Raw genomic sequence first — 13,192 nt, forward strand, 5'->3', positions numbered from 1 at the left:
AGAGAGATTTAATTGGCTAAAATAGAATTTTGGTTCTTAATTTATATTTTAGATTTTAGTTTGGTCTCTCAAGTATAAAACATTTCACTTTGGTCCCTTAAAAGTTGATCTGTTAAGACAAAATTAGTCATTTTGTCAATTTATTACATTAATTTGATTGACTTAGTGACACATGACAAAGAATAAGAGATGTTAGATTATTCTAAATTGATGTCATTAGTGTTAAAAATTGACGAAATGATGAATTTGATTTGAGAGACTATAAGAAACTGAAATAAAACTTTTTAAAACTTAAAAGTACTAATATCTAAAATGTAGAAAAGAGACTAAAATTTTAATTTAGCTTTTTAATATCTAATATAAATGGAGAATTAAACTCACTCAGATGAGAAATATGGACACTAAAATTGGACAAAATAATAATTAAGATATCAAATGTACATTTAAGTTAAATATATATTAGGTAAAATAAATAAATCAACTCATGCAAATGATTTTTTTTTGTTCATAAAAGTGTAAAAATATGATAATTATGTCTTGTTAAATTGTGAGGTAATTTTTTCATTAAACTATCATTTCAAAGATCAATTTAACATTTAATCATAAAGTTTAAAGATAATTTAATACTAAATTACATGAGAAGATATAATTATTATACCTTTTGCATATTTGAAAACCTAATCAAATTTTTTGTTTTTTTCAGAACTAAATTTCACCCTATTACACTTTAAGGAAAAAGTGTCATTTAGCCAAATCAACTGGTATAAACTTCTAGTCTTTATATTATTCACTGTTTGCAATGACGATATGAGAATCGTTATCGTTTGTTATCATGATTTCCATATTGTGGCTTAAGAAATGGAATTTGAAATTCCGTGGTTTCTGTTGGCAATCATGAATGCGCGAAAGCGACAAGGAACTCAAAACAACTAATATCATTCATAGCTGTCTTTCTGAATTTCACAATATTTTAATGCATTTGAAGTTATATAAATTATAAAATTAACATAACAAAAAGGAACGGTCAATTTAATAATTTCAGTGATAATAACATTTTAGAATTAAATAATAGATATAACACATCAAAATATTAGGTAAAACTTATATCCCAACTTAAGCGTCAAATTAAATTGGTTTAGAATAATCCAATATGACTAGGACACCAACAACTCCAAAGATAAGGTGAAACTTAATTAAAAAGTTATCTTAATACAAAAACAATTTTATATGATTACCATTCCGAGACTCTTCCTGTATTAAAGTTGTTTTAGATTCTGATCAATTTGACTTGAGTCATATAAAAATTACTGAAAATGAAACTTTTTCGCAACACTCATTTTTTTTTTTTTCATTATAAGATTTAAATATAAGATGTTGTCTAAGGAGAAGTTATTCGAAACACAGCAAAGTGATGTATCATGTATGTAACAAAAAATTGCAACCTGATCCCCCCGTTTCAAAGCTACCACACTTTTCAGAGACACTGAAAAATATTTACACTTTCCCTTAACCTTCACACAAGTGGGGTCCACAAAACAATCCCTCGTAATCATCCCTTTCCCCATTTACACAAACAAACACAACGACGCCACTCCCCAGATCAAAGAACCATTTCTCTCGCGCCAGTCAAAAACCCTCTCAGAGAAAGCACACAACAAAGATGACCGACGAAGACAAACCCAAAGCCTTCTCCGGCGGCCATCACAACCACCCTCCGCCGCAGCCACAACCCTTCCCCGCCGCCCAGTATGGCACCTTCCAAGGCGTCGCCAACTACCCTCCGCCGCAGCCGCACCCCGCCATCGGCTTCCCTCACCCGGTTCCGCCGCCCGGCGCCGTCGACTCCTCCGCCCCTCCTCCGCCCTACTACCCGGGCTACCAAGCCGTTCCCGGTATGGCTCTGCCCTTCTGTGTTCTCTTCATTTTTTTAAAGAAATTTTTGGTTAAGTTAATTTAAATTTTGGGTTTTATTTGAGCTTGAAGATGGAAGGTGCGAAATTTTGTTTCTGGGATGATGAATTGTGTGATGGGTTGGATCAAAGATTGGAACTTTCGAGATGGGTTTGGCTTTGTTGAGTTCTGTTTGGTTTGTGCTGCAGGAGAGTGATAGGTCAACTGTCTGTCTTATTGCAATTTTGGGGTTTGAGGAAAAATTTTCTGATCTTCGGTTGACTTGATTTTTGTGAGTGAGTTTTTTGGTTTGTTTTTCTTTTTCGATTGTTGGAGGTTGAGAATGGTTGTCAGTGTGGTGATCGGAGTGATTTGGAAAATGTTGTTGGCAGTTTGACGTTGTAGGATAGTAGAATCCAATGGATTTGGTGGTTGGTGATGGTGATTCAGGGTTTTGGATTAATCACTGGTTTGTCTCTAATTATTTGTTATCCCTTTACATCATAGTTTCAAGCTATGTATGGGTTGCCTATATATGATCAAAGTGGTGGGATTAGGTTACAGGATCATTTGCAGGTTGATAGACAGCTAGAAGAACTAGATCTACACTGTTTGATAATTTTATTAAGAGTCATCTTGGTGTTATGCAATCCGTGTTTTTGCATTAAAATGAAGTAATAAGAAAGAGTGCAGCACTTGTTTGGTGAAAGCAAAGCTGGTTATTATGCTAGGAGATGATTATGAGCAGTTGGTTTTTATATTTGAGAATCTGATGGATGTGAGTTTGATGATGACATGTCTTTGTAGTGTAACATACTTCATTTTCCAGTCTGCTAGATTTTGACATGGTTTCCTCTGTGATGATAATTCAGGTTATGCAGTTGCTGAAGGAAGACCTGTAAGAGAACGCCGCCTTGGTTGCTGTGGCCTTGGATGCGGCTGGTGTCTGTAAGTAAATTTCCTGCACAATGGCATATTACTTGTCAGCAATAACTCGTAGATAACTAGAAGTAAGGAGTTTGGCTTGCCTTTTTGCGTATGATGTTTGAACTTCAAAGCTATATATACATATAAATACATATACATAACATACAATCCAAAGTCAAGATATAATTCCTAGCCTGTTCTGTTGGTAAAGATTGCTAAATCCGTGTAACAAGAGAAGTCCCTATTTTCTATATATTCTAGAGTGTGCCATTAGTAGTCTTTTTTTTGGTTTATGTTAACCTCAATCTTTTGTTTTTGGATAATTGCTTTTTATTTTATTCTTCTATCACCATTAACATTTTCACTGACGGAAGTTGGTTTTATTTTTTGCTGAAAACTTAAATCTTGAATTTGTCTATTGTGCTTGAGGAAAATGTGTTCTTCAATTTCTGGTGTTAATTTTTATATTTTTATTTTATTGAACGAAGATACATGCACCTAGTGAATATTGAAATCATAAATGCATTCTTATTTTGAATTGCAATGGTGAGTCTACTGAGAGTAATTTTTGAGCTGAGAAAATAGGCAATGTAATATTATGATAGTAAATTTGCTTATGTATCACAGTTTTCTCATTATGCTTGCATTTAAAGAGCTGGACTATGAAATTTATTACAACTTGAAAGGGAGAGAAGAGGGAAATGGCATAGGATTTGGCATTTCGTGAGACCCTTCTCAAACATCAACTCATTTGACATATTTTTGAACATGGCCACCTTCTAGACAAGCTGCTTTGGTTTTCCAGCAGTTTGTGTGTATTGGTGTCTACACCTTTTCTTTATTAAGTATTAACAACCGCTTCCCATCTCTTCTCTTCCCCCCTTGCCATTCAAAGGAAAATGGTTGAAGTCATTATTTTGATCAGTGTATGATCAGGTTGGACTCTCAATTTTTTTCCTTGGTATTTTAAGGTATGGCCAACATTTTGCCTTTTATTATTATCATTGTACATACTGTATTCACAATGTGAGACAGTAGACTATTGACATGACTTTCTTTAATTTCTCATGGAAATTATTTCAGTTAACCTTGGTTAATAACATTTCATTGAATATATTATATCCTGCCTTGGTTAGGGAAGTTTTTTTTTTTTTTTTGTGCTTATTAGCTTGAACCTGGTGGATCATTTCAGTCTTGATCTGGTTCATGCATGATGGGGATGGTTCACATATGCTTCCATTCTTTCCTATTGTCTTGTTAAATGCTGAAACCATTTATGTTGTTTCCTTTTACATCATCCAATGTTAATTCTCATATCTGTTATTTTCCTTTCTTTTCCCGTGTGTTGATACAAGCCACTTACTTTCAAAGTTAATATTGGCATGTTGATTTCCAATAATTTTTGTTGTGAAGGTTTATATTAGGCTTCTTTCTTGCTGGCATTCCGTGGTATGTTGGGGCAATAATTATGCTTTGTTCCAGAGTAGACTATCGAGAGAAACCCGGATATATTGCTTGTGTAGTTGCTGTAAGTGATTCTATCCTTTCTTTGTTTCACTTGAATCCTGTTTCATTTGTATCAGTTCTTAATTTCTTATATTCTTTTAGCTGCCCTGTTGTTTGAATTTGTCAGATGTTCCCGAGGGGAATTGTGTGGCTTTATAGGCTTATTGCACTTGGTTTTTATCTCCACATCACCCAAGCTTTTTGTATTTTTAGTTGCATGTAAAATTGTGAAACTTAAGATGTGCTTGTAATTTATAATTAGATTGAGGATTAAATTGCTTGAAGTTGTTGTGTTTACTTGTATCATTGATGACATAATGCACGAGAAGGTAACATTAGCTTTGGGAAACTGTTTTTGCAGGCTGTTCTGGGCACAATTGCAATTATTCTTGGTGTGACAGAGGGAGTAGATGACTGGTAATCTTCATGTCAAGAGTTGTGTAAAGTTTGTTAGACGAGTGGTGTATGTAAAGTGAAACAGTTGCTGGAAATTATGTCTGAGTTCGATTTATGTGTTCATTGAGAACTGCTACCATATGTGATATGAATTGTTTGATTTATTACAAGGTTCTCCTGGTCCTGACTAAAGATATATATGATGGGGCAAGACTTGATATTTGTATGGAACAATTTTATAGTGAGTTAACTATTCTAATATATACTGACATTATTTGTGTGAAACATTTCAGTAGAAAGTCATGATTATGCATTGTTTGGATAAGGATCATGTATATCTTACATGCTCCTTCTCTCGGATAGCAATATAAGATTCCCATAAGGACTTGGGGGAAAAAAAAACTAGTACTATACTACAAGCCAGCAGCTATGGTTGCTCCACAGGCCATAGATTAGTAGTTTGTTACCTATGGAATAGCAATCCAAAGATTTGAGCATTGTTTAAAAGTGATATTCTAATCTCTAATTGCTTAGGTGAAAAGAGTCTAAGTTCTTTCTTTAAATGTTAATCTCTTACACAATTAAAAAATGAATTTGCTTTAAGCTTAATAATAAAAAAAAACTAATAAATCATGTCCTATTCCTAGCTTCGAAGTTTAGTAGGCATTTTTCTAATGTTCAAGGTAATAAAAATGCTAATATTAAATAACAAGAATGATATGTAAATATATTTCAAAAGAAATATATCAAAGTATTGGTTAAATTTAACTAAACAATGAAGAGTTTAGTTATTCATCTCCATGTATAGTATCCTAAATGGAAAGATGGAAGAAAGAAAATGAAAAAAAGAAACGAGTACTTCTTGTAGTAAAGATAAGTGATTACAAAGCAAAACCCCTATCCTAACAAAAGGCGGGCTAAATCTATTTATACAATTCCAAAAAATCCAACAATAAGTGGTAATTAGCTAAAGCTAGTTCTATATATAGCTAAGCATTCCGTGCCTTTTTGGCTTAAGCTAAACACTTTAGCATAAGCGAATTCTTCATTTTGCAACTCCTTCAAAAAGCAGATTTAACTTTAGCAAAGATTCCATCTTAAGCTAAATTTTTTTCTAGATTCCATCTTCAAGCTCCAAAAAGCTTCTTGTTCCTTGATGCCTTTCGATCCAATCTTCAATCCTATAAAAAGGATCCATCAATAATTATTTAAAATTATTTTAAACAATTTCTTCAAATTTTAAACAGTTTACAGGGCTGCTAATCTAGGTTCCTTGTCTTATACTATTGGCGATTCCTTTGCTCTGGATGCCGAGCTTATTGGTGCTCTAAATAGTGAATACCCTCTAATTTATTATTTGAATACATATTTCATTTTTAATATGTATAAAATTTGAAAACCTAGAATGACATATAGTTTTAATTATAGGGATGATATTTTTCTTGTTGATGTAAAGAAAGATTCTCATCTCAAAAGTCACGTCTTCAAAACACTGTCCGTTTTGCTTATCACCATATTATGGAGTCCATGTTTTTCATGGAAAATCTTAAAGTTAGTGGCAGCCGGATGCAGCTCTGGAGATTACAAATCCCACCCAAAATAAAACATTTTATCTGGAGATTAGTTCGTGGATGCCTTCCTTCTAGGCAAAGACTTCAATCTAAAAAGGTGTTTCATGCCCTAACTTGCTGTTTTTGCATTTCAAACCCTGAGAACGAGTGGCATATCTTTTTCGGGCGTGACCAAGTTAAGAGCGTTTGGATAGCAGCTGGAATGTAGAATCTCATTAATGGCAAGATGCAGAATGCAGAAGGTATCTTTGGTGTATTTGGCGTCGTAGAAATTACTAGGTTTGAGAGGATAATCAAGTACAACCTCAGGTATCTGTTTCCTTAGCCATGCAATATTTTTTCTAGTGTCTCATGCATGATACATGTAAACTCGACTATGATGAAGCCATGCAGCAGAAAAACAACGTCATCTCGTCTTGGAACAAACCACGAACTGGACAAATAAAATGTAATATCGTTTTGGAGCTGGAATTGTTCTTCGTTAAGAGCTGATGAGTTTGGACACTTCATAAAAGCAAAAACAGCTTGGCATCTAGTAATTCCAGAACCGAAGGAAGCTATATAAAGCGCTTCACTGGATAGCAAAAATTGGAATTCAGAATATTGTTATTAAGTTAGATTGCAAAGTCCTCGTTGATGGAATTTCTGTCTGCTCTACTGGTTTGTCAGATTTTCATGTTCTATTGTCAAAATGTAGAGCTTTTCTTTTTAAACTTCCAAGCTCAGTGTTAATTTCATCAGAGGTATATATAAATATAATTCTTAAAAATATTATTATTTTTAAATACTATTGATAAGATTAATATAGTAGTTTTAAATATTCATTAGTTATTATTTTTTGATAATATTAATAATTTAAAGTGTTTGAAAAAATATTGAGAATTTTTTTATTTAGTATAAAATATAAATAAAATAGTATTCCTCACAATTTTTTTGAAAAAAATTGTAGACAATTTCTCTGATTTTTTTATTCAATAGCATTTTCGGTATAAAAGTCTTATGAAAAATAAACCTGAGGAGTGCTATTAATAAAGTAAAAATATTCTCATTATAAAAAATAATTGATTAAGAAAATAGTTAATATTTAAATAATATCATTAAATTCTTAAAGCCATTAATAAAGATAATATTATCAAAATTATTATATTCAATTAAGAATAAAATATATATTTAGTCTCGGTTTTAATCCTTATAAAAAAAATTTATACACAACAAGACTTAAAAAATATAATTTATGCATTCTAATATCTTAACCACTTTGATTCCTTTAAATTTTTTTGACAAGCTCCGCCACTAAATCAAAAGGCAAATAAGTCATGTCACTCATATCTTAACTAGGACGTCAAGATTATATGCTAATATATCATGTCTTTGAGCATATACCAAGTTATATTTATTCACTTATTTTGAGTAAATAAATAAAATAAGTATCTTTATGTAAAAAGAAAAAATTATTGTGATTGCATTTAATGTAAAGAAAGATTCTTTCCCAAATAAGTTTTTTTTTTTTTTTATTGTGATATGTGATTTTAAAATCTTTTAATAGTTACAATTTATGTGTAGTTATTTGATTTAGATTTGCTTCTCATACTCATGCAAAAAAATAACTCTTGATCCTGATATGCCACAGAAGCAAAAACAAGCAGAACATCAAATGCGCATCATTGAAAAGTAATTAATTAGATACAAAATTGTGGTATGATACCTTGGATTGGCAGCACCAAACATCACACTATTTAGATGTTGGAAGTTGGAACTTCAAAGGTTAGAACAGGTAACTCCCACCCATCTCAAACAAAAACAGAAATAATTCATAAGCTACCGATCCACATCCCCTCCAATGTAAGTAAATAATGGGACCAAAGGAATTAATCTCTGTATCTGAGACTTGAACAATAATAATTAAACCAAAAGTATATTTGATTTCTCTCATTTGATTGCCAATTCCACGATTGAGGTGCAGAATAACCCACGCAGAAAAGTTAGAAGGTGAATGACTGAACAATAGAGAACTGGTAATAGCAGACAGTGATGCTCAAGACACAGAAGCTTAAGATGAAAGTAATTTGAAACAATCAGGAGATACCCATAATCAGAATGACATTAAGATGAAGAGTTTTAGTGGAAAGGGAGAAACAAGTCTTTCATTAGGTGTATAATTAACCCTACAAATACCTCTTGCATGTTATAACGTACGTGGAAATGTAGGGGAATGAGTTCAAAGGTATTTGGAGCCCTAATTAAGGATTTGTGTTACTTGAAAGGATAACATGTCATTGGTTTTCTTGTTGGAAAGTTTACATAGAATGCTACAGGCTAGCCGAGTCTTGAGGGATATTGTGTTCCAAGTATCTATTCAGTTAAGTTGGTTCTATATATGCTTCTGAATCTTCATTGGAGATAGACTTAGATTACAGGAGGCGAGTATTTCACTTGCCTCTTTTAAAATTAGATCATCGTCCTATTTTTGTCAAATTGCAGGATAACATAAGGGAGAATTATGTTGGAGGTCATTTAGTAATTTCCTAGCCTGCTTTGGTTTAAATATTCATATTTTAATTCCTTTCTCTAGAAAACATGGTGCCCAGAAATTCAATGATTTGAGCAGGTGAAGTTAATATAAGAAGCCCTAAGGCATTGGAAAAGGAAAGTCTTTGGTGATATTTTTGAATTGAAGAGAAGACTATTGCATAGCTTGAATTGGGTAACTTGGGACACCCCTTGTTGTTGAGGAAGTGTAGGTTATTGAAGGATATGAAGAAACCTTGAGGGAGGAGGAAATTTTGTGGTTCCAAAGATCCCTAAATGGCTTCTTCCTTTGGTGATCGACTGCAATACATGTTACATCTATGTAGGCACAGGCATCACAAAAAGGAAGGATACACATGAAGCGTTGCAAGATGATGATGGAAATTGAGCTTCTTTTGTACGTGTGAGTAACATGAACAATTCCAGCACATAAAACAGTAACAACGCATCCATATTTTGACGAAACAACTTTGGTACCAAATATAACATGCATAAGTTCAAACCAGTCGACGATACAAGTTGTGCACACTATCCATTAGACAGTAGTTGACAGTACCTATTTTAGTATGCACAAATTATAGTTTTTTTTTTTTATCGGCAAAAAAGGATCATATATTAATAAGGTACCAAAGATACCCAAAACGTTCATATGATGGGTAACTACGTATTTAGATTCCAATGTATCCAAATACTGCATAACCAAAATTAAAACATGATTACAAATAACAGAATAAAAACATTTTCCCCATTTATAATCCTTCACAGGTTCAGATAGTCCCCGGACATACCAAACCAATATGCCTCCTGCAGCAAGCCTCAAGCTCCATAGACAAGCTACGAATAAGAATTCCACATTACCCCACCAGCTGTGGGCGTTTCAGTATACAATCCCCTGGATTAACACACCACTGTGCAAATGAATACTCAAAATTGTCACCTAATTCATGTAACCACTGCCACGCATGAAATCTGATTTTATGCACCAACTCTTCCATGTTTGCATTACCCATTCCTAAAGAGCACTTGGTTTCTCATATTCCAAATACACCAAACACAAGCGCACCATAGGACCTTCCACCTTTGAACCTCAATCTCGTAGAGTAGCAAAGGTGGAGTTTGTAGGAACCAATTTTGTATCGTTCCCGGAAGAGTTGACATTAACTTCATAGATAAAGCTAGAAGTGTTACCATTTTAGCAACTTGTTTTGATGTTCAGCAAATTTATCCGTCGGATTACTTGCTTTAAAATTCATGGAGAGATTACCGGAAGCCCAAGGTAGTGAAAACAAATTGTCAGCTGCTTTCATTATGTTTCTAAGACTGTTGCTACTGATTATGGTAATCCTCTTCATCATGGTGGCTCTTGTTATCATGTATTTGGAAAATTCTACTTCTTGTTCTTCACCTCTAAATCCCCTAATGCACACAAACTTCAGCTTTTGACTGATACAGTTGCATAATTCTCGCCTCTCCCAAAACATTGGTATGGGATATGATAAATCACAACGTTGGGAGCTATTGCTAATTTGGCTTTTGGGCCTAAAAGCCTGTAAAACACAATTATCTATTACAATTTTGTCCATAATGAAACACAGTGATAAGAATTTCAATCAAAGATAACGTCACATACCGGTAAAGCAATTTCAAGCACTTGTAAGTTTGGACATAATTTCAAGACATAAGAAAGAACCTCAGCTTCTCTTATGTTGTTCAAATCCAGGTCTATGCACAAGGTTGATACATTCTGAAATATATTCCCATTTGGAGACCCCTGGAAAATAAAGCATAGAATTACATTGCAATATATATACGAGGAAAAAACCTAATTCATACATAGACGCAATACTTGCACGTACAACTAATTAACATAGGTGGAAATTGAATCAAATTGTGAGAAATATTACTAAAAAAAAAACCATTCATGTACTTTCATCATCTAATAGCTTATATCGGATAGATTACCCACAAGAACCAACATATTCAGAAGAAACATTACCAGTCATACACAAGGAACAAATTTGTGTGCTTTGTGGTGTTACTCCAAATCACACTGACCACTTCTTTCATCTGCTTGTCCTTTGATATACAAGGTTTGCGGGTTGTTTCTATGACTGGGTAGGTTTGTCTATTGTTCTACCCACGTATTAATTATTTACAACAATAGGTATATATGTTGTCTATTAGCCAATCTAACCAGTATTTATAGCACACTGTGGAAGACCCTAATATATGAAATACTGCCCGTCACATACAAAAGATATATTAGAAATATTCAGGGGAACTCACCAGAAGCCCACAGCAATGTGTAAGAATCTCATGGGTTTTCACAATAGAATTTCCATTTCTAACAGAAAGCATTCTTCCATACATTGAGTTGCAGTAAGTATGAAAAGTCCGGAGACATGGGGCATAAATGCTCAAACTTTGCATTGGACAAATTATAGAGTCAAGCATCATAACATCAAGGTTTTCACAGGAAATTTGAAGCTCGTCCACACATAGGGCTTGGAGCTGCAAAACTTTAAGTGTCGATCTCATGATGATGACTCTCTCGAAACCAATGCACTCTAGCAAACTAAAATTTTCAACCACCACACAGTTTTCTAAAATCCCACTTAGGGTCACATCATCTAGGTATATGCTCTTCATTTTAAGTCTTTTGAGTTGACTGCATTCCTGAAAAGGGATCCAAGAGTTAAGTGTGTAGTTGATCAACTCCAGTGAAGCCAAACATTCAAAAGCCCCATGCCTAAAACGGGGTATGTAAGTATACTCTTCAGGCATGATCTTTTCAGTAAGTTCTTCACAGTGAGCCACACACTCTAAACTCAGATCTTTAAGACGTGTGTGTATAGCAACTAGAATTTCAACCCAATTCTCTACATGCTCAAATGCCAGGCTTTTCTTGAAATGTTGAATACGACAGCTAGAAATGACGCCCAAGTGATTAAATAACAACGGGACGACAAGAGCATTGTAGCCAATGACACTTTTGAGCATCGGTGGAGCAATAGCACTGAAATCGGGGAATGTGCGAGGCTTCCGTGATCGCAATAGCTTTGTGAAAGGCTCCACCATGTTGGTCGCGTTTAACTCCATGTGTGACATTCCTTTCCAAAGACCTTTCCAAGTCTTTGAGAGGACACTGCATCTCACAGCTTCATCGATGCAAAGCTTAGATAGGATATTGGTTTTGATCTCGTCTGGAAGATTGCTAATCATATCTGGATTCACCATCATTTTCTTTGTTATTCTGCTGCCCTCCATCCAACTCTTGCGTTTCAAAAGAACATATGACAGGGATAAGAGTGAAGATTAGTCTGAGAGAGAATAATTATGAAGTCACGGTGCCTGGTTTTATGTTTAGTTTTTTATTTTTTTATTTTCATGGTTTTGAGCACTGCTTGTGAAAATCGTGACACAAATGAAACCGTAGAGTGCATGAATTTTGGCTCTATATATATGTACATAATGCGTTTTGAATCCTTTTATCTTTTCATTTTTTGGAGTCACATGTTTTTTTTTTTCATGTAATATAAATTAATTGTATCAGTTATATATTTGTCCAAAACATGACTCTCGTGAATGTGGTATCAATGTTTGTTAGATTTTTTTCTCACCAAAGTAGGTGATTAATTGGTGCTAATCCATTCACCAAAAAAAATATGGGTGCTAATATTATGCAATTAATATTATCATGATAATTAATATATATTTAAGGAGGTAAGATTGAAAATCGCCTCTTTTTAGTTAAATTAGCTTTTGTTTGTTTTGAATTTTGACCACTTGTGAGAATAGTGTCCCTTTCTTTAAACATTTTTTTACTTAAAAATCACTTCTGTTTAATTAATTAATAGGGTCCATTTGTTTAAGTTTTTTATTTTAAAAATAACATTTTTAAATAAAAAATTAATATTTTTTATGTTTGTTTAAACTGTTTTTATTTTTTAAAAAATATTTTTTGGTATTTTTTAAGAAACACATCATATTTGTTTTTTTAGAAACATACTTTTTTTTTTATAAAAAAATTGAAACAAACTGATCCATCATGCATTTTGAATCTTTTTATCTTTTCTATTTCTAGACTCAGGATTTTTATTACATGTATTAGTTATATTATATATTTGTTCAAAACATGACTCTCGTGTGTAATATCTATTTAATTAATGTATACATGTTTTTAGTTATATTTAAAGGGGTAAATTGTAAATTGCCTCTATTTAATTAATAGATGCATGCTTTTGGTTATATAAGTAAAAGTAAACTCAATGTCCATAATAATAATAATAATAATAATCAATTATTACTATTAGATGTGCATATTGCCATTCATACAAGAATTTGTACAATATCGTCATTTTTGTGTATTTGCT

General features: G+C 33.1%; 2 protein-coding genes across 2 annotated transcripts; one reads left to right on the forward strand and one right to left on the reverse strand.

Annotated features, from left to right (window-relative positions):
• Positions 1–1,438: 1,438 nt before the first annotated feature.
• On the forward strand, positions 1,439–5,004 carry LOC114377534 (60S ribosomal protein L18a-like protein). The gene is made up of 4 exons (XM_028336085.1): positions 1,439–1,892; positions 2,763–2,838; positions 4,231–4,345; positions 4,685–5,004. The coding sequence occupies exons 1-4, from the start codon at positions 1,661–1,663 to the stop codon at positions 4,742–4,744; spliced, it is 483 nt and encodes a 160-aa protein (XP_028191886.1). The 5' UTR covers positions 1,439–1,660; the 3' UTR covers positions 4,745–5,004.
• Positions 5,005–9,487: 4,483 nt separating this feature from the next.
• LOC114373331 (F-box protein At1g80960-like) lies at positions 9,488–12,056 on the reverse strand. Its single transcript, XM_028330816.1, has 4 exons — positions 11,106–12,056; positions 10,450–10,590; positions 10,084–10,366; positions 9,488–9,510 (listed from the first exon to the last, which is right to left on the reverse strand). Exons 1-4 carry the CDS (start codon positions 12,054–12,056, stop codon positions 9,488–9,490), a joined length of 1,398 nt encoding a protein of 465 aa, XP_028186617.1.
• Between the last annotated feature and the right edge of the window lie 1,136 nt (positions 12,057–13,192).

This window comes from Glycine soja, chromosome 11 (assembly GCF_004193775.1).
Source record: "Glycine soja cultivar W05 chromosome 11, ASM419377v2, whole genome shotgun sequence".
In the NCBI taxonomy this organism is placed as follows: Eukaryota; Viridiplantae; Streptophyta; class Magnoliopsida; order Fabales; family Fabaceae; genus Glycine; species Glycine soja.

Bases quoted from the DNA above. Each gene is read 5' to 3' on its own strand.
- LOC114377534 (XM_028336085.1), top strand. From the start codon at position 1,661: ATGACCGACGAAGACAAACCCAAAGCCTTCTCCGGCGGCCATCACAAC. The intron at 1,893-2,762 runs GTATGGCTCTGC...ATGATAATTCAG, and splicing joins GGGCTACCAAGCCGTTCCCG to GTTATGCAGTTGCTGAAGGA. The intron at 2,839-4,230 runs GTAAGTAAATTT...TTTGTTGTGAAG, and splicing joins CTTGGATGCGGCTGGTGTCT to GTTTATATTAGGCTTCTTTC.
- LOC114373331 (XM_028330816.1), bottom strand. From the start codon at position 12,056: ATGGTGAATCCAGATATGATTAGCAATCTTCCAGACGAGATCAAAACC. The intron at 10,367-10,449 runs GTATGTGACGTT...TGTGTTTTACAG, and splicing joins TGCTTGAAATTGCTTTACCG to GCTTTTAGGCCCAAAAGCCA. The intron at 9,511-10,083 runs GTAATCTCTCCA...TTGGTTATGCAG, and splicing joins TTCACTACCTTGGGCTTCCG to TATTTGGATACATTGGAATC.